Source organism: Furipterus horrens, unplaced genomic scaffold (genome assembly GCF_987537825.1).
Source record: "Furipterus horrens unplaced genomic scaffold, mFurHor1.1.pri manual_scaffold_11, whole genome shotgun sequence".
Classification (NCBI taxonomy): Eukaryota; Metazoa; Chordata; class Mammalia; order Chiroptera; family Furipteridae; genus Furipterus; species Furipterus horrens.
The window spans coordinates 57644218-57668674 of NW_028327181.1; the positions used below are offsets into that span (position 1 = coordinate 57644218).

General features: G+C 56.0%; 2 protein-coding genes across 2 annotated transcripts in view; both read left to right on the forward strand.

Annotated features, from left to right (window-relative positions):
- Positions 1-863, forward strand: part of ATP2A3 (ATPase sarcoplasmic/endoplasmic reticulum Ca2+ transporting 3) — a 31564-nt gene extending 30701 nt beyond the window's left edge. The window contains exon 21 of the mRNA XM_090292828.1: positions 776-863. Within this exon, the coding sequence (XP_090148954.1) occupies positions 776-795 (20 nt within the window). The 3' untranslated portion in view covers positions 796-863. The remainder of the gene's footprint in view (positions 1-775) is intronic.
- Positions 864-7929: 7066 nt separating this feature from the next.
- P2RX1 (purinergic receptor P2X 1) lies at positions 7930-23597 on the forward strand. The gene is made up of 12 exons (XM_090292945.1): positions 7930-8309; positions 16673-16820; positions 17070-17141; positions 17553-17622; positions 17868-17964; positions 18294-18374; positions 18627-18768; positions 20721-20848; positions 21293-21383; positions 21790-21855; positions 22188-22289; positions 22401-23597. The coding sequence occupies exons 1-12, from the start codon at positions 8173-8175 to the stop codon at positions 22464-22466; spliced, it is 1200 nt and encodes a 399-aa protein (XP_090149071.1). The 5' UTR covers positions 7930-8172; the 3' UTR covers positions 22467-23597.
- Positions 23598-24457: the final 860 nt, after the last annotated feature.

Below are 24457 nucleotides of genomic sequence, written 5' to 3' on the forward strand. Positions count from 1 at the left end.
GGTCTGGTGGCCTTTTAGGGAAGTTTTGCTGAGGCCTGATGCTCGTGGCTTCCCTGCGATTTATGAGGGATGTGTCCTGGGGAGAACTGTAGGTCCTGGGTCAACCCCAAGGGGTTGGAGGGATCCTCTTGCCCCACCCCCTGGCTCTCCCCAGGTGTTGCTGAGCAGTTGTCAGGCCAAGGCCTGAGGACTGGGCGGAGGGGACAGGAGGCCTGGAGAGGCTGTGGTGACAGACTTGGGAGGGTGCAGGATCCAAGGCAGGTTTGCGCTTTATTCTGAGGGCAGTGGGAAACCATCAGAGGGGCTGATGGGCTGGATTTTTGGTGTGATGCCAGGGGCAGAGGGTGATGGTGAGGGCTGTTGGAGGCCGAGGGCAGGCCTGAGAGGCCCTGAGGCCTGGGAGCCACTGAGAGAGATGAGCTGGCCTGGGTGGGCAGGAGAGGGGAGGACTCAAGAATGTCATGGTGTCTAGATTTCATGATGGTGGATAATGGTTCTTAAAACTAAAAACAAGAAGAGACAATGCTTTGGTGTAGGCTGCGAGGAGGAGGGGGTGATGGAGCTCGTGGGGTGCAGGAGGCTGGGGGCATCCAGGGGATGTGCTTGGGCAGCTACTGGATGGACAGGTGGGGCTGTAGCCCCGGAGATGCGGGGGGCTCGGGGCCACTGAGCGGTGCTGTGGGAGAGCGGGGCTGTCACAGCAGACACGGGGGGCGGAAGCCTGGACATGTGCTCTCATCGTACATCTTAACACATTCTCTGGTTTTTGTTCCAGAAGAAAAGGACCGAAAGTGAGTGCTGAGAGCAGAGTGCAGTCTCCAGTGCGTACCTCAGACAATGGTGCCCAAGCGTTCGCCCACGCCCCGCCCTGCACCACGCTGGCCGCTTGCTCACCGAGCCCCACTGCGGCTGGAATGGCCACCCCCAGTCCCGTCCCCAGGATCATTGTCCCCCTCCTCTGTCTGCCTGGGGGCTCTGTACTTCATGTCTCTGGGACTCCCCCCAGGAAGTTTGCCCCTGAAGCTCTGGCCTGGGAGGGGCCCACCCAGAAGCCAGGGCTGGGGGCCGATCCCAAGGTGCAGAGCCCTGCACCCCCAAATCCACTGGCATGTCATGAGCCTGCTCCCCTCTGCTTGGAGGCCGGGCATTTCCTTGCTGACAGGCGTCTCTGTACTGAAAGAGGACCCCTGGAGGTCAGTTACTTCAGCTGTGACCTCTCTCACTTAGTGCCTGGTCTGGGACCCGGTCAGCTGGGGTGGAAAGGGGAACATCTGGGCCCAGCTGTGCACAGCAAGGGCAGGCAGCTCCCCACCCCCACCCCCCACACTCTGTTCTGCTCCCACGAAGTCGGCTCATGAGGGCTTAAGCCTCTTTCTGTTTATATGTGCAGGGACCTGAAGGGTCAGAGGCAGAGGCAGGATGAGGGGGGAGGAGGCTAGGCAAGGACCCCCTTTCCTGGGAGATAGCCAGCCTGCCCGCCTCTGCTTGGCTCACTCCTGGACTCAGGTTCTCTGTCCTACGCAAATGGCATGTGCCCCCTCGGTGCTGCCTGGTGTGCCAAGCAGGGCCCAGCCTTGCCCTCCACATGCCCGGCAGCTGAAACCCCAGACGTCCTTGGGTCCCTGACAGCTGTGCTCTGCCACCCCCAGCCCCCACCCCGTACTTGACTGACTCATGGTCAGCACCACTGGGTGCTTCTGAGCCCCCGGACTCTTGGCCTCGCTCTTTGCCCCCAACTGCACACACCCGTGAGTGGAAACAATGTCACTCAGAATGGCCAGTGATGTGAGGGCACGTCCTTTCCCTCCCTTCTGGCTGGAGGAGCCTGTGTCCATGTAGATCATGTCAGATGATAGGAAAAGCATTTAATGGGCACAAATGTTCTTATAACTCAGCTTTTGCCCCTTTGGCAAAAATTAGTTGTAGGAGAAAGCAGTGAGTAGCAAATGACTCTGTGTCCTCTCCCTTCCTACAGTGTACAAAGTGATTATTTTGTATGTAAATCAAGACTCACATTACTGTCCTGGTCCCCAGAATCAGAGCTGCCTAGGCCTGCCTTGCAGACAAGTGAGCTACCGGTTGTGTGACACCCCTCTCCCCCCCCTCACAGGTCCTGGAGGGGTGGGGAGAAGCAGAGTTGGGGTTCCCCCTGGTGCCAGCAGACATTCCTTGCTTCTTTCCTCTGGGGGGAAGGGAGATCTTAGCGGGAGAGGGTGGGGGAAGGACCCTGTACCCACCTGCTGATGCGATTTGGTAGAGAAATAAAGGTTGAGTGCCTGGGGCACCGGAGGACGGTCAGCATCTGTGTTCCTGGGAAGCGATCCCCCCATCTGCTCTCTCGGCATCCGCCTGTGGTCCACCACCAGGGCCCACGCCAGCCCAGGAAAGCTGAGTGGAGGTCTGGGCCCCACGTCGCCAGCCAGGGACCCTTGTCTTCCTCTGACACCAGGCACAGGTCAGGCCCTGACTCCCTGAGTTCACGGAACCGGATAGGTGCCTCCCAGGGATGGTGCCTGACAGTTTGTTCATGTGGTCAAAGCCCTTTGCACGTCACCACTGAGGAAAGTGAGGCTGGGAGGGGTTCAGAACTTGGCCTGGGCCAGGGCTGGGCCTGGAGTCCAAATATCAGGGTCCCACACAGAAGGGTCCTGGCCTTGGCTGTTCTGTAGGTTCTGTGTCACCCCAAGTTTTCACTCGCTCTGTTCCCTTCTCCTTGAACCCAGGAGTGCCATCCCCTTGCCCTTCTGGGCCCAGTTCCAATGTGCCTCCCCAGGGCTTCCCTCAGCTCCCGCTGTTGGGGGCCTTTGCCAGGCTGCTTGGGATGAACTGACTTGCCCAGGTGGCCCTGCCCCCAGGAGGAGGGCGCCTGGGAAGGGAACAGCCATGTCCCTCCATCCCCTTGTTACCTTCTAGAGGTAAGACTCACTAATGAAGGTTCCAAATTTTTTCAGCTGCCCTGGGAAGGGGACACAGGTGCCACCCACAGGGCTAGAGGAAGGACTGATTACCTAATGTGTGGGGCTCGATGCAAAGTAAAAAATGAAGAACTTCATAGCAGTGACAGCAGAGTATTAAACCGAGCGTGAGGTCTTTCTGAGCACGGGGCCCTGTGCTACTGTGCAGGTCGCACATCGTGAAGCCAGCTGTGACCACAGGAGACGAGGCCCAACCCCGAGGAGCTCCCAGGGTCTAGTGGGGGTGGGGGACAGGATTTGGTGCACAGAGCCAGGGATGGGCAGACAGCCTGCCTCCCATGGGGTCCATCTAGAAGACCTCCCAGGCCACAGACACTGTTCCGTCCTCGTCTCCAGGGCCCTCGGCCAGCTCCTTGAGATGGGCCAGGCAGGCGTTCGAGCTCACCTTACAGACAAGCAGCCCGAGGCCCCTGTGAGTCTGACCAGCGGACTGGCCATATCATGGTGGCCAAGCAAGGCATGGAGCTAAGATGAGCCTCAGGGGCTTTTGTGGGAGGTGGGTCAGCTTCGGTGCTCCTGGCTGCTGCTGGGGCTCATGGCAAGGCCTGCCTGAGTCTGGCCTTGTCCAGCCCACAGCATGGAGCCTGACAGGCCAAGATGGAGCGGCCAAGGTAAACAGAGGTTTCCCACCTCAGCACCGCTCGCCAGGGGCAGGAGGGAATTCCAGGGCAAGCCCCGGCACACTTCCCACGGGCTCAGGGGTGGCCGCTGCCAAAACGCTCATGGCCTCCCCCTACCCCCTTCGGCGGCCAGGACTTTGTGCCCCCATGCCCCCGTGCTGAGTCCCTCATGGGGGTAGGAGGGTCCCAGCTGGGGCTGCATTGGGAGAAACGGAGGGTCAAGAACGGAAATGAAGACCTACATCCATACAAGACCTGAAGCCAGGTGTCCGCAGCAGCTTTATTCATCGTGGCCCCACACTGGAAACGACCCAAATCAACAGGGAAAGGACAAGCAAACAGCAGTGTGTCCACCCAATGGAATACTTCTGGGCAATAAAAAGGAACATGCCCATATATGCAGCAGCCTGGACGACGCCTAAATCCCCAGGGCTGAGTAAAAGAAGCCAGACGCAAAGCGAATACTGTGCGGTTCTACCTCCATGAATTTCTAGAAAAGGCAAAACAAATCTGCAGCGACAAAGCAGATCCCCAGGGGCTGGGGGCTGGAGGAGGTGACAGAGGAGAGGCAGGAGGGAACATTCTAGAGTGACGGGACGGGGAGGTTCCCTGCATCTGTCAAAACTCATCACCCTGTGTCTAGAATGTGCACATTGTAACCTTATGGAAGGTACACCTCAGTACAGTTTGATTTTGGGGAAAAAAGGAGTCAGAACGCAGCTGCCACGTCGGGGCAGAGGGGTTGGCACCCTCAGTAGCCAGGGAGGACACCAACCTCCCAAGGGGGGCTCGGTGTTTGAGGGGCAGGGAGGAGGAATTTCCCGCATTCCAGGGGTAGGAAGAGGCTGGGGACCAAGAGGAAGTAGCCCAAAAGGAGGAGCAGAGATGGGGGTGGGGGTGACGCCTTGGATACTCAGGAAGAGAGGCTCCAGCCGGTCCTGGCTCACAGTGGGAGGAAAAAAGAAGCCAGAGAAGCAGTATAATGTCTGGGCAATGGGGAGAAGTCAATCTTCGGGGCCCCCGCTGCAGCCACACCCCAGATGCCTACCCCCAACCTCCCCTAGACAGTCTGTGAGACAGGCCCAGGGCCCTGTGCCAGCCGGCACCTGAGGGGCTATGGCATTAGGTGACTCCCTTGGACACCAAAGGAGGCCCAGATGGTGGGGGGGGGGGGGCAGGGGGCGGAGTGTTGGGCTGAACTCTGCGGGCAGAGTTATGGCCCTGCAACCTTGGAACTCACAGTGGCTAAGGAGACCCACTGGAGCCTGTGCCGACCCCGTTGAGGGCCCGGGCTGGCCTCCAGGATGGACCTGGGCCCCATCCACCCTCCACAGAGCCGCTAAATTTAGCCAGGCAGGGGAGGCCATCCTTGGGCCGAGTGCTTGGCAGCACAGCCTTGTCTCCCTACAAGGCCTGGCCAGTACCCCAGCTGGCCACCCGGCCTTTGGGCTTATAAGGCTGGTCTGGACACTCCCAAGTGCTGGAGTCTTGGGGTGGGCTCTGGACCAAGCTCTCAGACTTCGGGGAGCCACCTTTCTGGCCACCAGCAGACATGGGAGCTACTTGCTGTGTGACCTTGGGCAAGGCACTCAACTCGCAGAGCCTCAGTTTCCCTGTCTGTAGAATGAGAGTTCTAGTACCTACCTCACAGGGCTGTTTTAAAAAAACCCGCTGAGTATGAAGACACTGTATCCCTATACATTGTAACCCCTGCCCTGGCCACCTCTGTCCGCCACAATGCCTAGGATAAACACAGGTGTCTGTCCTTGGGATGCTGGAGTTGGGGTCAGAGGCAGGAAAGCATAGGCCTCAGGTGAAAAGAGGTGTCTTAGAACCAGTGAAAGGGCCCTAGCCAGTGTGGTTCAGTTGGTCAGAGCATCATCCCATAGCCAAAAGGTTGTGGGTTCCGTTCCTGGTCGGAGCACATACCTAGGCTGCAGGTTCGATCAAAGGTCTGGGTGTGTACGATTCCTGCTCTGGGCACATATGTGAAGGAAATCAATCAATGTTTCTCTTTCACATCAGTGTTTCTCTCTCTCCCTTCCTCTCTTTCTAAAAGCAATGAAAACATGTCCTTGGAGGAGGATAAGTAAATAAATAAGAATGTATTCATTTATAAAAATAAAGAACCAGTGAAAGAGACATTGATCTTATCCGTTGAAAATACATTTGGGGAGAGAAAAGTAATTTCTCTTAATTTGTTTTCTTCTGGGCATGTTTTGGATGTGATAACAACCCTGAAGAGGACAGTCTTCCTTGCCGACCTCTTTCCTGAGCGTCAGGGTCAGAACCGAGGCTATGGCAGCAGTACATGCGTGTGCCCCAAGGAAGTCTGTCTGAGTGGCTGAGGGGACCCATTGGAGCCTGTACCACCCCCTTGAGGACCCAGCTGGCCTCCAGGGAGGGCACAGGCCCCCTGTACCCTCCACAGAGCTGCTAGATTTAGCTAGTCAGGGGAGGCCATCTGTCCATTGGTCCATGTGCTCATCGGCAAGCCTGGATCCTCAGAGGACAAGAAGGAGGAGGAGGAGGAGGAGGAGGTCATGGTAATGGTATGAAAGGAACAGACACAGACCGGAGAATGCCTGCCTGCCTTCCCTCCCTCCCTCTCCTGTCCCCTGCTCCACCGCCCCTAGCACCTGCCGCCCTCCTGAGAGAGGTGTGCCTGCGGGGGTGGGGATGCTCGAGTGGAGCTCAACTGAGAGGACTGAGACGGCTCCGACGCATCCACCCCACGCCCCATCACAAGCAGTTCCTGTCCTGAGGCCTGCTCTTCCAAGTGCCATAGAGTCAGCTGGGGAGAGGACAGGCCGTTTTGTCTGGGGTCAAGACTGGGCCAAGGGGATGTGGCCACCACAGCTCTGGCTTCCCGCAGTTTTGGATTTTTCTTTAGAAAAGCCCAGGATGTGGTTCTCACTAGCCCTCTTAAAGGTGGCGTCAGACAGTTAAGCTTGAGACTAGCAGGAACTCTGTGGGGGTGAGCCTGATCTGTCCGATAGAGGGGACTGACCTGGGCTGCTGGACGCAGTGGGGGCCTGCCTTCTGTGGGGCCCCTTGCCATCCAGAAACTGACTCTGCTCAGACAGGCATCTGGGCTGCGCAGCTCCGGGCCCGGCTCCCTGCCCAGAGTGATTTCCAGGCTAACGGCCAGCCAGGAAGAAGATGCCTCTCAGCCTTCAGGGTGGGGCAGCTTGGACTTTGGGGGGAGTGGGGGCTCTGCGGACCCCCAGCCTCACCTCTCATCTTCAGGAAAGTCCTGAGGACCCCCAGCCTGGGTTGAGGGCCAGCCAGGGAGGCTTCCTGCTTCAAGCTGGGTCCTTCGGTACAGCCCAGGGTGAGCTCAGGGAACTCGTTTCTCCTCTCTGAGCTCCACTTTCTTTACCTGCAAAAAGAGGTGGGGGTTGAGGGAGGCCTCCAGCTCTAAGGGACCCCCACCCCATCCTAATCCTGGGGGCCCTTGCCTTCAGGGCCTGGGTTGCGGTTGAAGGCAGAAGCTGCAGAGGGGCTGTACCCCAAGCTCTATAATGTCCCCAAGCTCCCTGAACTCAGCATTGTCAGGACACATCACCCTGGGGAAATGCTAGTATCACCCCTATTTCACAGATAAGGAAGCAAGCTCAGAGAGGACAAGCAACTTACCCAACCCTCACAGGCAGCAAGTGGCCGAGCCAGTAATTGAGCCTGGCTGACGTCAGGCTTCCCCAGCTGGGTCTCAGGGAGCCCGATGGTGACGTGTGACAGATGTGGCCCTTGCCTTGTCTGGGCACCTGGCTTTCTCTGCTCATTTTGGGGGGTGGAGGTGTGGCTGGGGGAGGTCGGGGAATGGAGATGCCCAGCCTGACACTGAGGCTGACCGGACACAGGCCAGGCTTGGACTCAGACGGGTGGCGGATGAAAGGTGGCCCACGACGGCAGGGGTGCGAGGTCCTGTCATGGGCTCCAGAAGTATCAGGCAACTGGACCGGAAGAGGCCCTTCTTCCTCTTCTGCTATCCTCGCTGTGGGCCTCCAGGGGCTGAACTCCCCACCTGGGGAAGAGGCAGGGAGGGAGGATGTTTGGATTTGGGGGTGGGTCCCGAGTTTGGGGAGGGCTCTGGCCTGCAGCCACTCCACCCAAGCCCTGGCCTGAGCCCCCACTCCTGTTCTGTCAGATTCGCGGGGGGCTGACAGCTTTATCTTTGCCTTGTGATGGGTGGCCCATGGTTTCCTGCCAGCAGCTCCTGTTTCCGGAGGCCCAGCAGGGCCCAGGCAGAGCCAGGAGGGGCAGCGGGCTGGGCCTGGGTGGCCCTACCAGCCCCGCCCCCCTCCATCTTTGGGAATTTATTTGTCCACTGGCGCGGCTGTCCCACAGTCCCTGCCAGGGACCAAGAGCCGCTCTGATCACCCAGGGATTCTCCCTCCCAAACCAACCACCTCCAAGTGACCACTGACTTCTGCCCTCTGGCCCCACCTGCCCTGCTCTGCCCTTTGTAAGGGGCTGGGAAGCCCCCAGAAACTCTGCCGTGGGAGTGGGTGTTTGCTCATCTAGAGAGGAAAGGCTGTGCCGGGCTGAGCTCTCAGCCCCCAGCTGGGCCCAGCATGGCACGGCGGCTCCAGGATGAGCTGGCCGCCTTCTTCTTCGAGTACGACACTCCCCGAATGGTGCTCGTGCGCAACAAGAAGGTGGGCGTCATCTTCCGCCTGATCCAGCTCGTGGTTCTGGTCTACGTTGTTGGGTGAGTCTGGGCCCCTCCCTGGTGCCCTCCTATACCTGGTCCTGCCCTCTAGGCTCTGGGGTGCCCCCCATGGCCCCAAGGAGCCCCTCTCTCTCCATTGGTTATGAACCTTCTTGACGCTCCTTCCTGAAGAGGGGTGGAAGCCTGTTAACTCACTGTCGAGACAGGGACACTGAGGCACAGAACAGAAGCCTCGTCCTGGTGAATCAGAGGCAAAGCTGCTGGGTTTTGAGGAACTGCCTCACTATGAACAGTTCCCTCAAGTGCTGAGTGGTTTCGGAGGCCAGGGCCCGAGTGAGCCACAGCCAGAGTCCGTTCACCTCTGACTTCCCAGCCAAGCCAGGCCCGTATTAAGAGACAGAGGCCACACCCCATCTGACAGGCCCTGTTCCCACCGGCCTTGCCGAAATGAGAGGCATCCTGGGATCGCTGAGATCCCCCGGAGCAGAAAAAAACCCCATGTTTGAAACACCTGGTGCCTTAACAGGGGCGGAGGCAAAGGTTGGAGGCCATTCTGGTCTCAGCAATGATAGCTCCTTTCTGGGACCTGTCCCATTGTCCCAGGAGTACAGGGACAGAAGCAAGGTGGGACCCCTGTGGGGTCTGGATGTTCTAAGGACCATGCAAAGGCCATCCTCCTAAAGTTAGTCTGGCTGTCCTGGGAGCCAAGGTTGGCCTGGCGGGGGGTTGCACACATGTGTGCTTGTGTGAGCATATCAGTGTGTATGGTGTGTGGATGCATGTGTGTCACACACAGAGCTCTGTGCAGGTACATGTGCCCTCATGTGTCTGGGTGTATGCCCGATGGGAGTGGATCCCTCTGGTCTCTGTCCCCAGATGTTGCTGTGGGACCAAACCAAGACAGCTGACTGGACCCCAAGCAGGCTGGTAGGGTCCTGGGTCCCCCAGGGCCTCTGGCATCCCACACAGCCTTCTCCCTGCCCCACCAACCTCCAGGGCCGGGGAGCTGCTCAGGTGGGGCCGGGGCCAGGCCAATGGCACCTTTTGGCTTCTGCCTCTCTCCTACTCACAAACCAATTTGAGATCCGCCACGTCATTTGAGCTTGTAAGGGAAACTGAGGCTCAAAGAGGAGCAATGGGGTGTCTGGTCACACAGCAAGTCAGCTTCAAGTCCCTGTTTGAGCGGAGGCCTCCTGATCCCCGGCCTCGGCTCTGCTTGCTCCTTGTCTTACCTCCCAGGGGCTCCTTTCCAACGGGCACTGGTAGTGTGATGCCTGGCACAGGGCGGGCCTAAAAACACACCATTAGCCACACTCTGACCATCCAGGGAAGAAAGAGGTCGCCTGCCCACCACCACCACCCCCCCGAGAGGCTGGGAGAGCATTGTCCTCACTGTGGCCCCATGGCCCCCTATGTCTGCTTCCAGGTCAGCACTGGGAGCAGCATCAGGGCCCTCTTGGGTCCTGGTCAGAGACCGCCTGGGAGAAAGGGACAGCCTCCCACCCACCCCCCTTGCAGCATATGCCCAAGCCTCATTCAGTCCTGAACACATACCTCCGGGGACGGGGCCCTCACTACCTTCTTCCTCCCCTTCCTCCATCCCAAACAGTTCATTCAGTTTCCAGATAGATGTGGCCTTTTCAGCATGAGTGAGGCTCAGAGACACTGAGTGATTTAGCCTGGATCTCACAGCTAAAAAGAGGCTGAACCAGGGTTTGAATCCAACTGTGTGGCTCCAAAATTGGCCTTGATATCCTGCAAGGGAAACCTACTCAGAGAGAGGACTGACCCCACTCCCCACCCCCATTTCACAGAGCAAATCTAAGAAGGCAGGGTCCCTCCAACACCCCTCACTCCCGCCCTCCAGTCCAGGATTCCACTCCCGCTTGGGCGGCGACTCCTGCTGTCTCTGGCGCCCTCCACTGGCCACTGCCCACAGCCACAGCTGCACTGTCTGTTCAGCTAGGAGCCCACAGCTGCCGAAAGAAACCAGCCTGAATCTAGACTTCCGTACTCTCAGTCCTGAACTTCCCAACTGTTCCACGGAGTAGGGGTGGGAGAAACGCTTCTAAAGGCGTTGCACGGAGGTTCAACAATTTCTCTTTTCTGGGGAAGGATGCCTTTTTTCAATCACCCTTCCTGCCCCCACCCCCACCCCCCACCTCTTTCCAAGGCTCCTGTCTATCAGAATGTCTGGTGTTGCAGGGGCCAGAGGGAAGCACAGGAGAAAGGCCAGACTCACGGACACCGGAGGCAGGGGCAGAGCCCAGGTGGGGGGTGGGCAGCCACAGAGACAGAACTGGAGAGAGGGGCCGACATTGGAGCACAGTCACTCCAATGCAGAGAGAGACTTCACGACCAAGAAATGGAGAGAGAGAGTTGCTGGGACAGAGGCAGGGAGGCTGCGCTGCTGAGAACCTGAACAGACTCCGAGGAGGGGAACTGAGGCTGTGTTCTCTGTCTGTCACGCTGTTCTGGAAGTTCAGGACAAGGGGAGGGAGCGGGTGGGCCTGAGGCCCTGGCAGGCTGAGCAAAGACTCTTTATGGCTCAAATTATGGGGGTTACTTTGCAGTTAGAGCTGTCTCCTGGGCAGTAATGAGTTCTTCATAACTGGGGGTGTGCAGGCAGCAGGGCTCTCCTCCATGATCTAGCAGGCCTACACAGGGTGTGCTGAGATGTGTCCCTGCCTCTGGTTGGTCTGGTCGGGGGAGGAGAAAGGTCTTTCTGTGACATGCAGGAGAGTCCTAAGGGGATTTGTGAATGCTGTTTGGGGAGGGGAGCCTGGAAAGCCTTCCTGGAGGAGGCGACACAGTAGTGGGACCAACCTCGAACAAGGGTCTGAGGGCTGTTCCTTACTTCAGTCCTTACCCCCTCCCTGGGCGCTGACATAGAGTGCTTGAAGTCATGTGCTTCTGTGTCCTCTGAATGGATCCTGGAGCACACCAACCAGGGATAAGGACAGAGACAAATCATTGCTGGGAGAAACAAATCTGGAGACATTTCTTCTACAACATCTTTTCCGTGCCTAGTGCTGTGTCAGGCTTCATGGGACAGAGGTGGGGACAGGGTAGTCAGAGGGAGAGGATGAATTAGCCAGAACTCCTTTGGTTCCTAGAGATAGAAACCTAATCAAACTGTATTTAAAAGGAAGAGTGGGGATATTGATTGATTGATGTAACTTAAAAATCAATGCGCTTCGGGCCTGGCTGGATCCTCTGAGATGAGGCCACAGGAGGAGCAAGTTCTAACTCCTTCATCTGGGAGATGAGTATGGTTGATCCCATGTGGGTTCTCGGCCCTGCTTTCCTCTGGCGGGCTTCATTCTCGGGCAGGCTCTCTGTCCTCATAGTGGAAAAATGGCCCCCAGCAACTCGGAGCTGACATCCCACCAGCTTAGCCTCCCTGGGGTACAAGAGCATCTCTTTCTCCACAGTTCCAGCAAAAGTCCTGGGTCCAGCCCTGGCCAGTGTGGCTCAGTTGGTTGGATGTCATCCCACAACCGAAAGGTCACAGATCCTATTCCCAGTCAGGGCACATGCCTGGGTTGTGGGTTCAGTCCCAGGTTGGGGCGCACTTGAGAAGAAACCGATTAATGTTTCTCTCACACATCAGTGTTTCTCTCCCTCTCTTTCTCCCTCTGTTCCCCTCTCTCTGAAAATCAGTCAATCAATAAATAAATGTCCTGAGTCCAACTCTTATTGGCCTAGGTTGTGTCATGTACCCAGTCATTGTGACCGAGGAAATAAAGCCCTGATCTGTGGATCCTGGTTGTGGTCCAAGCAGTCCTGCTGGAAAGCAGAGTATGATCCAAGGTCCTGGAGCAGGACCTGGTTGGTGTGGCTCAGTTGGTTGGAGCATCATCCTGTAACTGAAACGTTGTGGGTTCAATTCCCGGTCAGAGCAGGTACAAGAAGGCAACCAATTGATGATTCTCTCTCACTCTCTCCTCCTCTCTCCCTTTCTTTCTCTCTAAAAGCAATGAAAAAAGTATTCTCAAGTGAGGATTAATTTTTTTTTTTAATTAAAAAAAATAAAAGAAAACGTCCTGGGGCAGGAAAGAAACAATGAGAGAGTCATTAGGGCTATGCTGGGGGAGCATGAAAGGAGCGGAGGGAGAGGAGGTGGGGGGTGAGCAGGGGCCACAGGCTCAGGCCTCTGAGCGCAGGCCTGAGGAACCTGGGCTTTCTCCTGCAGGTGGTGGGAGCCACAGCAGAGTGTCCAGCAGGGACAGGCCCAGCTGGGGCAGGTAGGTGCTTGTGGGGGTAGAGGCCAGAGGCAGGACAGCTATGAAGAGGCAGCGGTGATAAGAGGAGAGGATGAGGCCAAGGTAGAAGCAGTGAGCAAGGCCCACGCCAGCGGTAGCCACTGCTCAGCTTCCGCCCATCATTGCTGCAGGGGCACATGCCCAGCATGGCCAGAGTTTCTGACTCCCTAAGAGTAGCAGGAAATTGGAATTTATGGGTGAAAGAACCTCCTGGTATTCAGGGGGTGGCAACTTACTCAAAAATTTAGACACAAACTGTCATCCTGACTTGTCTGTAGACTGCATGTTGATAAACCTCTGAGTCCCCAGCTCTGAACTTAGTCCCTTCCTAGCTTGGAGTCTGGCTGTGCCCCTTCCCAAGTCTGCTCTGCCCCATAGCACGTGCCAGGCCTGGTCAACTCCTGCCTGTGGCCCGTGTTTCACCCTGTGTTCCACCAATGACATGGGCCCCAGCTCCTCTCAGCCTCTCACAACAAACTCCTCTGGGTCTGTAGAGGAAAGCCAGGGGAGGACAGGAAAGACAGAGGGACCCAGAGACTGTGGGCACGAAGGGCATGGAGGGTGTGAGGGTGATGCCCAGGTTTTGAGCCTGGGGACGGGATAGGTGTGGTGCCATCTTCCATGATGAGGGCACTAGAGGAACAAGTTCTGTGGGCAGATGAGGCATTCAGGTTGGTTCCACTGCATTTTTGGTTTGAGATATTATTCACATGCCATAACATTCACCATTTTAAAACATACATTTTGGTGAGTTTTAGTATAATCATACATCGAACAACCATTGCCACTATCTAATTGCAGACATTTTCACTGATCTAAAACAAAAAACAAAAAAATCCCACCTTGTGCCCCTTAGCAATCCCTCTCCATCCCCCCTCCCACTCTCTGCTTTGCCTCTTCTGGGCATTTCATATAAATAAAATCACACACTGTGTGCGCTTTTGTGTCTGGCTTTTTGCACTTAGCATACTGTTTGTAAGGGTCACCCATGTTGTAGCATGTATCAGTACATTCTTCCTTTTCATGCTTGAATAATATTCCATCATGTGGATACACCATGTTTTGTTTATCCACTCATTGGCTGGTGGACATTGGGGTTGTTTCCAGTTTTGTTTCTCATGAATAATGTTGCTGTGAACATTTATGTACAAGTTTTTGCATGGACACAGTTTCAGGTCTCTTGAGTATACAGCTATGAGTAGAATTGCTGAGTCAAATGGCAATTCCATGTTAAACTTTTTGATGAACTGCCAGACTTTTTCTAAAGGGTCAACTTAAGTTTGAGGTCCCCGTGGGTGGGGGCCCGGGGCCAAGGGAAGGCATGAATGTCACCAAGCAGTGGGAGATGTAGATACTTATATACTGTAAGTTCCTTGAGTGCAGCCCTTCCGGTTGTTTTGTTTACTTCTGTATTTTTAATGCTTAGAACAGTGCTTGGCACGTAATTGGGGCTCGATAAATAAATATTTCTTGAATGACTAAATAAATGTGTGGAACTGAACTCTGGGAGGAATAAGAAGTGGAGATAGAAATCCAGGGACACAATGAGTCCATGCTAACACACAAGGGGTTCTGTCTGGGCTGAGGTGGGAAGCCAGATGGACATTTAAAGAATTCATGAAGGAAGAGTAGAAACAGTGAAAACAGGAGGATTATTTATTATGTGCCTATGCATGCTAATTTCTTTAAAGAGGACACCCACCTAGACTGTTTTTCTTCCTTGGTGCCCAGCCTGCTGCTCATTCATTTTAGGGACTTGCTTATAGTTGTTGAATGAACAGTGTCTTTGTGGTAGATGTCGTGACCTTTACTGAGAAAGCCAGGGCTCAGAGAGGTTTAGGCTTTAGCTGGAAGGCACACAGCTGGTGAGTGGCAGGGCTGATACCTAGAGGCCAAACCCTTGGCCCTTCCAACACGTGGCCCCTTCCATGAGGGGCTGCTGGTGAAGAGACTTACGAGAGGGCTTTGCTGAGAGCAAGGTGAAAAGAATGGGAAAGAGAATTTATGGAAGGGGAAGGAACCTCCAAAAATGTTTTGGGCATCAGGTCGGTCCCCATGGTAGCCTCCCAGAGTTGTGATAGCAAGGCTGGACCAGGGCTTTAGAGGCGTGGGCCTGGCACCATGGTCATTCTAGTGTCCTCAAATCTAAGGTCACTGATGCCAGACTTGATTTTCCTCATTGATTCCCCAGGACTGAGCCCCTCAGGGCAGAAAACCACCAGTGGCTGCATCAGGCCCAGCACGCAGCCTCTGGGTGCCTCTGCTTCCTCCCCCCACCCCCACCCCTACTTCCGGCACCTGGCAGCCGGGCTGATGCTCAATGGAGGGGGGCAGTCCTGGGCTGGGAGCCCTGAGCCTGGGGTCTACCTCTGATTTGGGAGTGATGCTCCCCAGACCTCTGTTTTCTCATCTATATTGTGAGGAGTTGGTATTAGGCAGAGAGAGAAATGCTGCTGGACACCAGGGATCAGGGGTGCTGAGAGAGAGAGGGGCCAGTGACCTCTACTGCAGGGGATTCAGACAGCTCCTCTGAGATTGGGCTTGAAGCCAGGGGCCATCCTGGAGGAAGGACCCGAAGGAGGGTGGGGGGATAGGTGATGCCCTGCTCTCCCTGACGGGGCTGGAGGCAGTGAGACAGGCTCGGGGCCCTTTGTCCTGCCTCATCTGTTGCCATTTGAGACCTGCAGGGGGCAGCAGCGACCACACTTAGACTTGGGGGGGTGGCTTGGCTCCAGTGCCACGCAGGGGGAGGGGCTTGAAGAAAGAGGAGTGGACTATGGGAGGTGACAGGAGGACGTTGGTGGGCTGCCTTCCTGGGGCCTGGGCCCCGGGGAGACAGCCCCTGGAGAGCTAGCAGTGACTCTAGACTAAGCAGCCTGGAGAATTCTGTTACAGGCTTGAGCTCTAAGGCACAAGAGACAGGCTTCAAGCTCTACTTGGACAGGTGGACTGAGGGTGGAGTGAGGGGCAAAGAGGGTATGAATAGACGTGTGCACAGACCTGCCCAGAGGTGCGCTCACAAAAGTGCCCTGGGGATGCACAGCTGCACACCCGGACAGGCCCGTGGGCACACACATGCACAGAGCTATGGAAGGAGAGAACCACACTGGAGAGAAGTGTTTCCAGGACTCTGCAGCTGGGAGCAACAGACACCAAACCCAAACTGGCTTAAATAAAGTAAGGGAACTTATGAGCTCATGTAACTGAAAAGTCCAGGAGTAGAGTTTTCATGCTTTAGCTATGGCTGGTGCCAGGTGCTAAAATAACATAGTAGGAGGTGTCCCTCTCCATTTCCTGGCCCGGCTTTCCTCTAGGTTGGCTTCAGTCTCAGGCTTGCTCAATAAGGTAGCCAAGGTAACTAACCATAGTTTGGTCTTGCAGCCACCTCGCTTAGCCACCCAGCAGGGAGGATGTCTCTTTCCCATTAATTCCAAGAAAACTTCTGGCCTCCTTGCTGAAACTCTGGGGCCATGTGCCCATGCTGAGACCCATCACTGCTGCTAGAGTGATGGAACACTGATTGGCAGGCTGTGATCATGCACCTATCCCTGGGGCTAGGAGGGAGGTAGGCCCCACTGAACCTCCTGGATTGAAAGTGGAGAACTCAAAGGAATAGGGGTTCTTGATGATGGGAAGAGAAGACCAGGATTCCCCAAGAAAACTGATGAGCCTCCAGCCTGAGCCACTCCCACGAGGCCCTCTACTAGGGGCCAGATGCTCCCAGGCTTTCAGCCATCATGCTCTGCTATTTCTCACTGGGGTGACCTCAGGAAGGAGGGAGTCCTCTTCCAATGAGGATTGGGATTCAAGAAGCTTGGCCTTCAGGCACCCTCAAATTCTGCTCTTGGAGAAGGATCTGAAGGAGTCCTTCAGGGGGGGGGGGGTCTCTCCCTGGGAATGAGCATTTTCACAGTGAAATGAATGGTGGAACTTCAAGCAGTGGCCAGCGGGGGAGGCAGGTAAGGTGCTCCTGCCTCCAGCCCACAATGTAGCTTTAGGAGCAGAGAATGGCTCAGAAATGCATCTGAGGAAGGAAAGGGAAAGGACTCGACCTGTCCAGGTGGTGCCAGAAAGGGCAGTGGCCCACGTACCCACATGCCATCCTTGAATGGTCCTTCTGCCCCCAACTTTCTGCAGGTGGGTCTTTGTCTATGAGAAGGGCTATCAGACCTCAAGTGGCCTCATCAGCAGCGTGTCTGTGAAACTCAAGGGTCTGGCTGTGACGCATCTCCCAGACCTGGGCCCCCAGGTCTGGGACGTGGCTGACTACGTCTTCCCAGCCCAGGTGAGCTGACTCAGGGATACCCCTTCTACCCACAAGTTCTGGCTCAGAGCTGGGGGGACTCTCTCCCACCTCCCTGTGGGGCCAGTCAGCTCCTACCCCTCTCTGGGCTTCAGTTGCCTTATGAATGAAGGGCAGAAACAGTCTGCTAGTGTCACCCCACTTGGACATCATGGGGTACAGAGTACTGGTGGGCAGTGCTTGGGTTCTTGGGCTATTCTCCAAGCTCACAGCCCTGCCCCTCACTTCCAGGGGGACAGCTCCTTCGTGGTCATGACCAATTTCATCGTGACCCCCCATCAGGCCCAAGGCTACTGTGCAGAGGTGAGGACTGCTGCCCATCCCTGCTTCTTCAACCCAAAAGGAGAAATAGCCTGGAAGAGGAGGTCCCCTTGGGCACTGGAAGTGAAGCTGGACAGGCTTCCTGTGGGGCCAGCAATGGAATTCCAGGCATAGATTTGCACAAAATAACAGGCCACCATTGCCAGTGCCAAGGCTTCCCTCCCAGCTGTGTGCCCAGCAGGGTGCTGAGCCTCTGTGCTTGCCCCCTGCCAGTTGACATCAACAATGGGGCAGCTAGGCAGGAGCCCAGAGGGGCCCTAGGAAGGCACTGGGGGAAGGAGGCCTTGAGCAAGGGTCACCCCAAAGGCATCTGAGACTGCCCCATGCCCTCCCTAGGGCCCTGGGGGCGGGCAGGGCTCTTCTCAGGACCCCAGCAGCTCTCCCCTCCCCCAGCACCCGGAAGGGGGCATGTGCAAGGACGACAGTGGCTGCACTCCAGGGAAGGCAGAAAGGAAGGCGCAAGGTAAGGCCGGCCTCCGACGTCCCCCTCCACAGCCCCGTTCAGCTGTAGCCTCCTCCAGCAAGAAATCTTCTCTGCCCTCTCCCCTCCTGCCGTTCTGACCTTGGCCTGCCCTATCCCAGAGCCAGCCACATTTCTGTCCCCAGACTCCTGCTTGTGGGTGCCTTACCAACAGGGATTTCGGGGGGGGGGGGGCCCTCTGCAACCTTAGCTTGGGTGGGCACCCAGGGGTTTCTCCCTCGCTCCAGGCATCCGCACAGGCAAGTGTGTGGCCTTCAATGACACTGTGAAGACGTGTGAGATCTTTGGCTGGTGCCCCGTGGAAGTGGACGATGACATCCCACGGTAATGCCTTGTCCTTCCAGGATGCTGGGAGCAGGGTCCCCAAGACCAGACACAGGGGATCTGGATCTGTACCCTGGAAAGGATCAGGCCCCCCTTCTTCCAACCTTACCCTCTCTCTATCTGTCCAGCCCAGGCCAAAGACCTCCTGGCCCCTGGTCAAGGGTCCTGAGAGTCCACCATTACAGCACACTGCCCTCCACCCACCCAAGTCTGCAGGAGGATCCTGTAGGCTCTCACCCCCCACCCCACACACACACACCACGCCAAGCTCTGGTGGGCGCACAGAGACGCCCAGGGACCAGGCGGTGAGTGAGTGTGGTCTCTTTTAGCCCCGCCCTTCTCCGAGAAGCCGAGAACTTCACTCTCTTCATCAAGAACAGCATCAGCTTTCCACGCTTTGAGGTCAAGAGGTTCGTGGGAAAAGGCGGTGAATCTGCAGGTGGCCCCGTGAGACTGCTCTCACTGGCCTCAGTGGCCTCTGTCACCCTTTATTCTTGCTGATTTCACTCTGGAGGCCGGGACCCTGGGGTGGGCTGCCTTCAGTCTCTTAGGGCTGTGGAGGGGTCATTTCTGGAGCCTGTGAGGGACCCACAGAGCTTCGGGGCATGCTGGGCACCCTCCCAGCTGGCACTCCGCTGCCACCAATGCCGTCTACTCCCCAGGCGAAACCTGGTGGAGGAGGTGAATGCTACCTACATGAAGAGATGTCTCTATCACAAGATCTCACACCCGCTGTGCCCTGTCTTCAATCTCGGCTATGTAGCACGAGAGTCAGGACAGAGCTTCAGCACCCTGGCCGAGAAGGTACTGTACCAGGTGACTGGGAAGGGCTGGGGCCCAGGATCATTAAATCAATAAAGGATTTTCAGGCCCAGTTAATCCTACCTCCAGCCTCTCTGGTGTGGACTGAGTATAATGGATTCATTCTCTAATATTGGGGAGACAGGGTCAGGCCTGTCTCCTCAGTAGGGTCTGGCATGGACCTGGCACAGAGGAGGTACCCAAAATGAATGGACATGGGCAAGTTTTGTCACCTGGATGTCTGTTGAGGTCCCACTGGTTTTAAAATATTAGAAACAAGCAGCTTGAATTCCATGGCCCATGGCCCTGAGAAATCCTGGGGATTTCAGAGGCCAGGATCCACACAGTCACCTGGGGATCTGAGAGAAGCAAGACCTTGTAAGGAACACAGCCCCTCCTGACTGGGTTCAAATCCCAGCTCTGTCCCTAAGAAGCAGCAGGACCTCAGACAAGTCTCTCACCTCAGAGTGTCTAAGCTTTTGCACCTGCAAAGTGGAGGCAGTAATAGTACCAGTCTCATGGTGCTGTCTCGAGGATCCAGTGAGTTCACAAGGGGGACAGCACTTCAGGACCGTCTGGCACGCGGCACCCCTGAGTCTGTGTCCCACCTGGTTGTTAGCATCCTGCTCCTGCATCGCCTGTTCAGGGGATGGGAATCAGCCCCTTTTCTGTGGCATCGCGCACACACACACACACACACACACACACACACACACACACACAACACTTTGGTTGGGAATAGGGGTCAGCTAACTTATTCTTTAAAAGGCCAGAGAGTATTTTCAGCTTTGCAGGCCACATGGTCTCTGCTCCAACGACTTAAGTCAACTGTTAGAGAGCAAAAGCAGTCACAGACAGTGAGTAAACAAATCCAGCCCTTGGCCCAGCTTGCCCAGCCCCGGAGGGGTTTACACTGTAGTAGCACGCAGGACCAGAAAACTGAATGTCAGAGCCCTCTGTCCCTGAAAATCTCCATGCCGCCCCCACTAGGAACTTCTTACCCACCAGCCTCATCTGCAGGTGTCAGCCTACTGCCTAGCTGCCCAGCTCCTAGTTGCCCTCCTCTGACCACTGCCCAACTCTCCTGCTGCTCAGCCTACCCACACGTGTCCCTGATCTACCTGGCCCGGAGGAGCTTCGCTTTCTCAAGTTTTCTCTTTCTAGCCCAAGCCTTTACAGACTCACTCTTTAATTCAACAACTACTCACTTGCCTCCCACACTACGACTTGTGCTAGGAACTCAGGAGTCAGTGAATGAGACAGACAAGCCCACCCTCCTGGAGCTTACAGTCTTAGAAGAAATGTGTTAGTAAGTAATCATACAAAATAAATATATGATTAAAAATGACAAATGTTCCAGAAGGAAACAGAAGGGGAATAACAGGGTCATAGTTTAGACTGGGGTGGTAGTGAGGAAAGGCCTCAGAGGGGAGAAGGTCCAGAGAGTGAGAAAGAGCCAGCCTGTGGGGCACCAGAAAACCACATGTGCAGAGGCCCCCAAGGAGGAAAAGCTTGGTGTGTTCTGCAAACTGCCGGAATGCTGGAGTGTGATGGACGGGTGAGAGGTGGGGCCAGCGAGGGTGACAGGCCCTGACATTGAAGCCATTTCTCAGTATCTCTTCTCAAGCCAAAAAATGTTCCCTCTTTAAGCTACTGCTGGCACCCACTGTGAGACAGTAGTTTCTTGCCCTGGCTGGTGACTTGGTTGGAGCATCGTCCTGTGCACCAAAGGTTGCCAATTTGATCCCAGGCCAGGGCACAAACCTAGGTTACGGGTTCTATCCCCAGTCGGGGTGCATATGGGAGGCAACTGATCCATGTTTCTCTCTCACATCGATGTTTCTTTCTCTCTCTCTTCCTTCCTCTCTCTCTAAAATCAATTCTTTAAAAAAAAATCCTCAAGTGAGGATTAAACTCCTGAACTCCCAGATCTTACATGCCTGTGTCCCTGACAGGGTGGGGTGGTAGGCATCACCATCGACTGGAATTGTGACCTGGACTGGCACGTACGACACTGCAGACCTGTCTATGAGTTCCACGGGCTGTATGAGGAGAAAAACCTGTCTCAAGGCTTCAACTTCAGGTGCCTGCCAGGCCCCCACTGGTACTCCTTTCCTTGTGGTCCTGCAGGTTTTTCCATTCTTAGAGCCCTCTGGGCCAAGCCAGTGCCCCTAGGAGGGGAGTAGAGGAGTGTGGGCAGCCGCTGTCTTCCTGGGACTGACCAAGCAACGAGCCAGCAGGGAGCAAGACCTTGGAGGCCGGGGCCCCTGGCTCTGGGTCCTTGAGGCCCACCGGGCCAGGGTTGGCTGGGGAGATTGCCACCATGGGCATTCAGGGTGAGGGTCGAGGACAGCATTCCTGAGATAAGGCCTGGGACCCTGCCCGTGGCTCCCCCTCTACATCGCATTCGGGGGTAGGGGGCTGGCCTCACGAACCTCCAAGGGCCTCTGCATCCCTTATGCTCTGGGAATTCACGACCCAAGATGCTTCTCTATCATCTCCCCTGCAACCTCACCCCTTCCCCAAGGTTTGCCAGGTACTTCGTGGAGAACGGGACTAACCGCCGGCACCTCTTCAAGGTGTTTGGGATCCGCTTTGACATCCTCGTGGATGGCAAGGTGAGGGTCAGTGGGGAGGAGGGGGAGCAGCCAGAGACACGCTCTCAGGTCCTGTGAGTGCCTGTGGTTACAGATGACAGGAAGTTGGGTGGGCTTCATTCAGCAGTTCTCCTAATGACACATGAGCTTGGGTCCTGTTGGGGGTGGCGCTTCCAGCCTGAGACCACACCTCCCTACTAGCTTTCCATGTCCAGGCAGGCAGAGCCAAGGTCAAAGCCCAGGGCTACTGACCAGCTGCTGGGTCACCATGTAGAGCCCAAACCTGGGCGGCAGGCTGCGGGGCCAGGGGACAGTGGGGGAAGTTGCCCCCCTGGCCTCAGGCCTGGCCTTAGGGCTTCTGAGGAAGCCCTTTCCAACTGAGCCCCTTCTGGCTGTTAACCCTTTTCTCCCCGGGGTCCCTCACCAGGCTGGAAAGTTTGACATCATCCCCACAATGACTACCATCGGCTCCGGGATTGGCATCTTCGGGGTGGTAAGTGCTGGGGACACAGGAGTCACTGTGCTGGGGTCAGTCCCTCCCCTTCCACAGCTCAGCAGCAGCAATACATCTTTTACCCCATAACTTGATTGCAATTGTTCATCCTTACTGAGCCCACCCAACACCCTAGACCCACAGTATGTCTGGGGAAAATGAGGCCCAAAGTTGGGGCAGGACAGAGGTGGGATGGGGCAATCTCAGTCTCCAAGGGGCCTGCAGGGCCTCATGCCCCCTCCAAGACCTGAGGTCTGGATAGGGCAGGATTCAGCTGGGGCCCCACAGTCAGTAGGGAATCCATGCTCCAGCTACCACCTTCCTGCCCCCAGGCCACAGTCCTCTGTGACCTGCTGCTGCTCCACATCCTGCCCAAGAGGCACTACTACAAGCAGAAGAAGTTCAAGTATGCGGAGGACATGGGGCCAGAGGCGGTAGGAGAAGTCCCTGAGTTGGGCCCTTCCAAGGCTTCAGGCCCCTCTGTCTGTGGTGGGGAGTCAGCTGCCCCCCTGAAGCTGACTTTGATTTCCTTAATGATCTCACAGGGTGAGCGGGACCCCGCGGCCACCAGCTCCACCCTGATGCTGCAGGAGAACATGAAGACATCCTGACCCTCAGCCCCTGACTCCTGACTGGATGCAGCTTCAGGCGGGGGCCCTGGTGGGGTCCCAGTCAGGGTAGAGGGGTCTCAGCAGGATCTCTCCTGGCCTCTCAGCCAGATAGACACCAGTTTGCTGGCAGCTCAGGGTGGACACTGGGAGAGACCTGCGCCATTCTGAGCTTTGGCTCCAACTCTGCACCTGCCAAGAGAGAGCCTCACCCCAGTCTCAGCCTCTCCTGGTGCGGAGGTGCTGGGGTGGAGCGGGGCGTCTCGCCCTCCTACACTGGAGCTTTGTGCTTCTCTCTGGGCCCTCAGCCATCCCACTGCCTCCCATCTCTAGACCTGTGCTCTCCCATATGTAGCCCCTAGCCACGGGTGACTATTTAAGTTTAAATTAATTAACATTGAATAAAAACTTCAGTTCCTCCAACTAGACATATTTAACTGCTAAGTAGACATGGGCGGCTGGTAGCTGCCTTATTAGACAGCACAGAACGTTTTCAGTGCCACAGAAGCTTCTATTGGATAGCTCTGCTTGAGCTCTGTTTCCTACTGGCCTCATTTCCATGGGGAACTTGTCAACCATGCAGGCCCCTGGGCCCACCCCAGATCTTTGGGACCAGAATCTCCAAGGCTAGCCACATGATTTGCAAGGGCAGCAAACTCCCTAGGCCATTTTAAGGACCTGTGTTTAAAATGCTCTTGATCAGGTATCAGACTTGGCTTGGGCCTGCATTACCTGGCAAGTGCCAATAGTGAGCAGGTGTGTGTTGTGCTCACAAGCCGCACAGTGTTCCGTGCACACACTTCCCATGTGCACACTCACCTGAATGCCCCTTCTATCCACACTTGGGGCCTGCACACACAACTATCTCAACACGCCTACACCCCTGAGCACAGACACCTACCCCATACCATGTCACCTCCATGGGAAATGCTTCTCCCCAAGTGTGTCAAGCCAGAATAGCCCCTAAAGCCATGAATCCTTACTCAGCTACCTCTGGTCAGGTGCGAGCCTTGGCCAAACCCTGGGCTCCCTGCCTGTGGCCCAGCCCCAACCCCCAAGGCCTGCCAGGCTCTGTCTGAACACAAGGTCTGGGGAAAGCGAGGGGTGGAGTACAATAAAAGGAATGAAGACAAACCTCTGCCTTCTGCACTTTCTTCTCAGCCCTCTCTGAAACTCAGTGTCCCCATCTGTGAACCGTGGGGTTGAGTTGAGTGATCTTTGGGGTCCTTCTGGATCTATTGGTGGGTGGTGGTGAACTGAGGCTTTGCCCTGAGTCCAGCAAGGTCAGTGCCGGGGGTTAGATCACCTCTATCCATGGGCCACTGCCCTGGCATAGCCCTGAATATTGGAGTTCTTCACATTCCTCCACATGCCCCTCCCATGCTGCAGGGCCTGGGACTGGGACAACAGAGAACCAACCTCAGGAGTGGCCCCATGAAAGCAGAGGTGAGGAAGGTCTTGGATGAAGACAGTGTGGAAGGATTCTCAGGGGCCTTGCTGTGGGCGTGACCACCAGCCTGGACTTACAGCCAGACAGGGTCTCTGCACAACCCCATCACCGTGCTTTGTCTAGACCAGGGCCGTCCAACAGCAATGATGAAATGTTTTCTGTCTGTGCTGCCCAATATAGTGGTCACTAACCACATGTAGCCATTGAGGGCTTCAAATGTGGTGAGTGCAACCAAGGAATGGAATGTTTTATTTTATTCACTTTTAATTAATTTCAATCATCACACATGGCTGGTGGCTACCATATTGAATAGTATAGGCTAACAGGCCCTTGGCCCTCTGCCCTCTTCCCCAGCCAAAAACCATCCTTCAGATTTTACAAGACAAGAACTCCCTCTTCTTCCCTTTCTTCCTTCTCCAGACCTACCTGCTTTTGCACCTCCTGCCCCCTTTCCTCCTGAGCGAGTAGAGAATTCCTCCTTTGTATCCAACCTTCTACCCAACCCAGAGACCTAGCAGCAGAGGTGGCCTCTCCTCTCTCCCAC

Excerpts from the sequence above, each read along its gene's own strand:
- P2RX1 (XM_090292945.1), top strand. The coding sequence starts at position 8,173 with ATGGCACGGCGGCTCCAGGATGAGCTGGCCGCCTTCTTCTTCGAGTAC. Across the intron at positions 21,384-21,789 it reads ACATCCTCGTGGATGGCAAG|GCTGGAAAGTTTGACATCAT; the intron begins GTGAGGGTCAGT and ends GTCCCTCACCAG. Across the intron at positions 22,290-22,400 it reads AGGACATGGGGCCAGAGGCG|GGTGAGCGGGACCCCGCGGC; the intron begins GTAGGAGAAGTC and ends ATGATCTCACAG.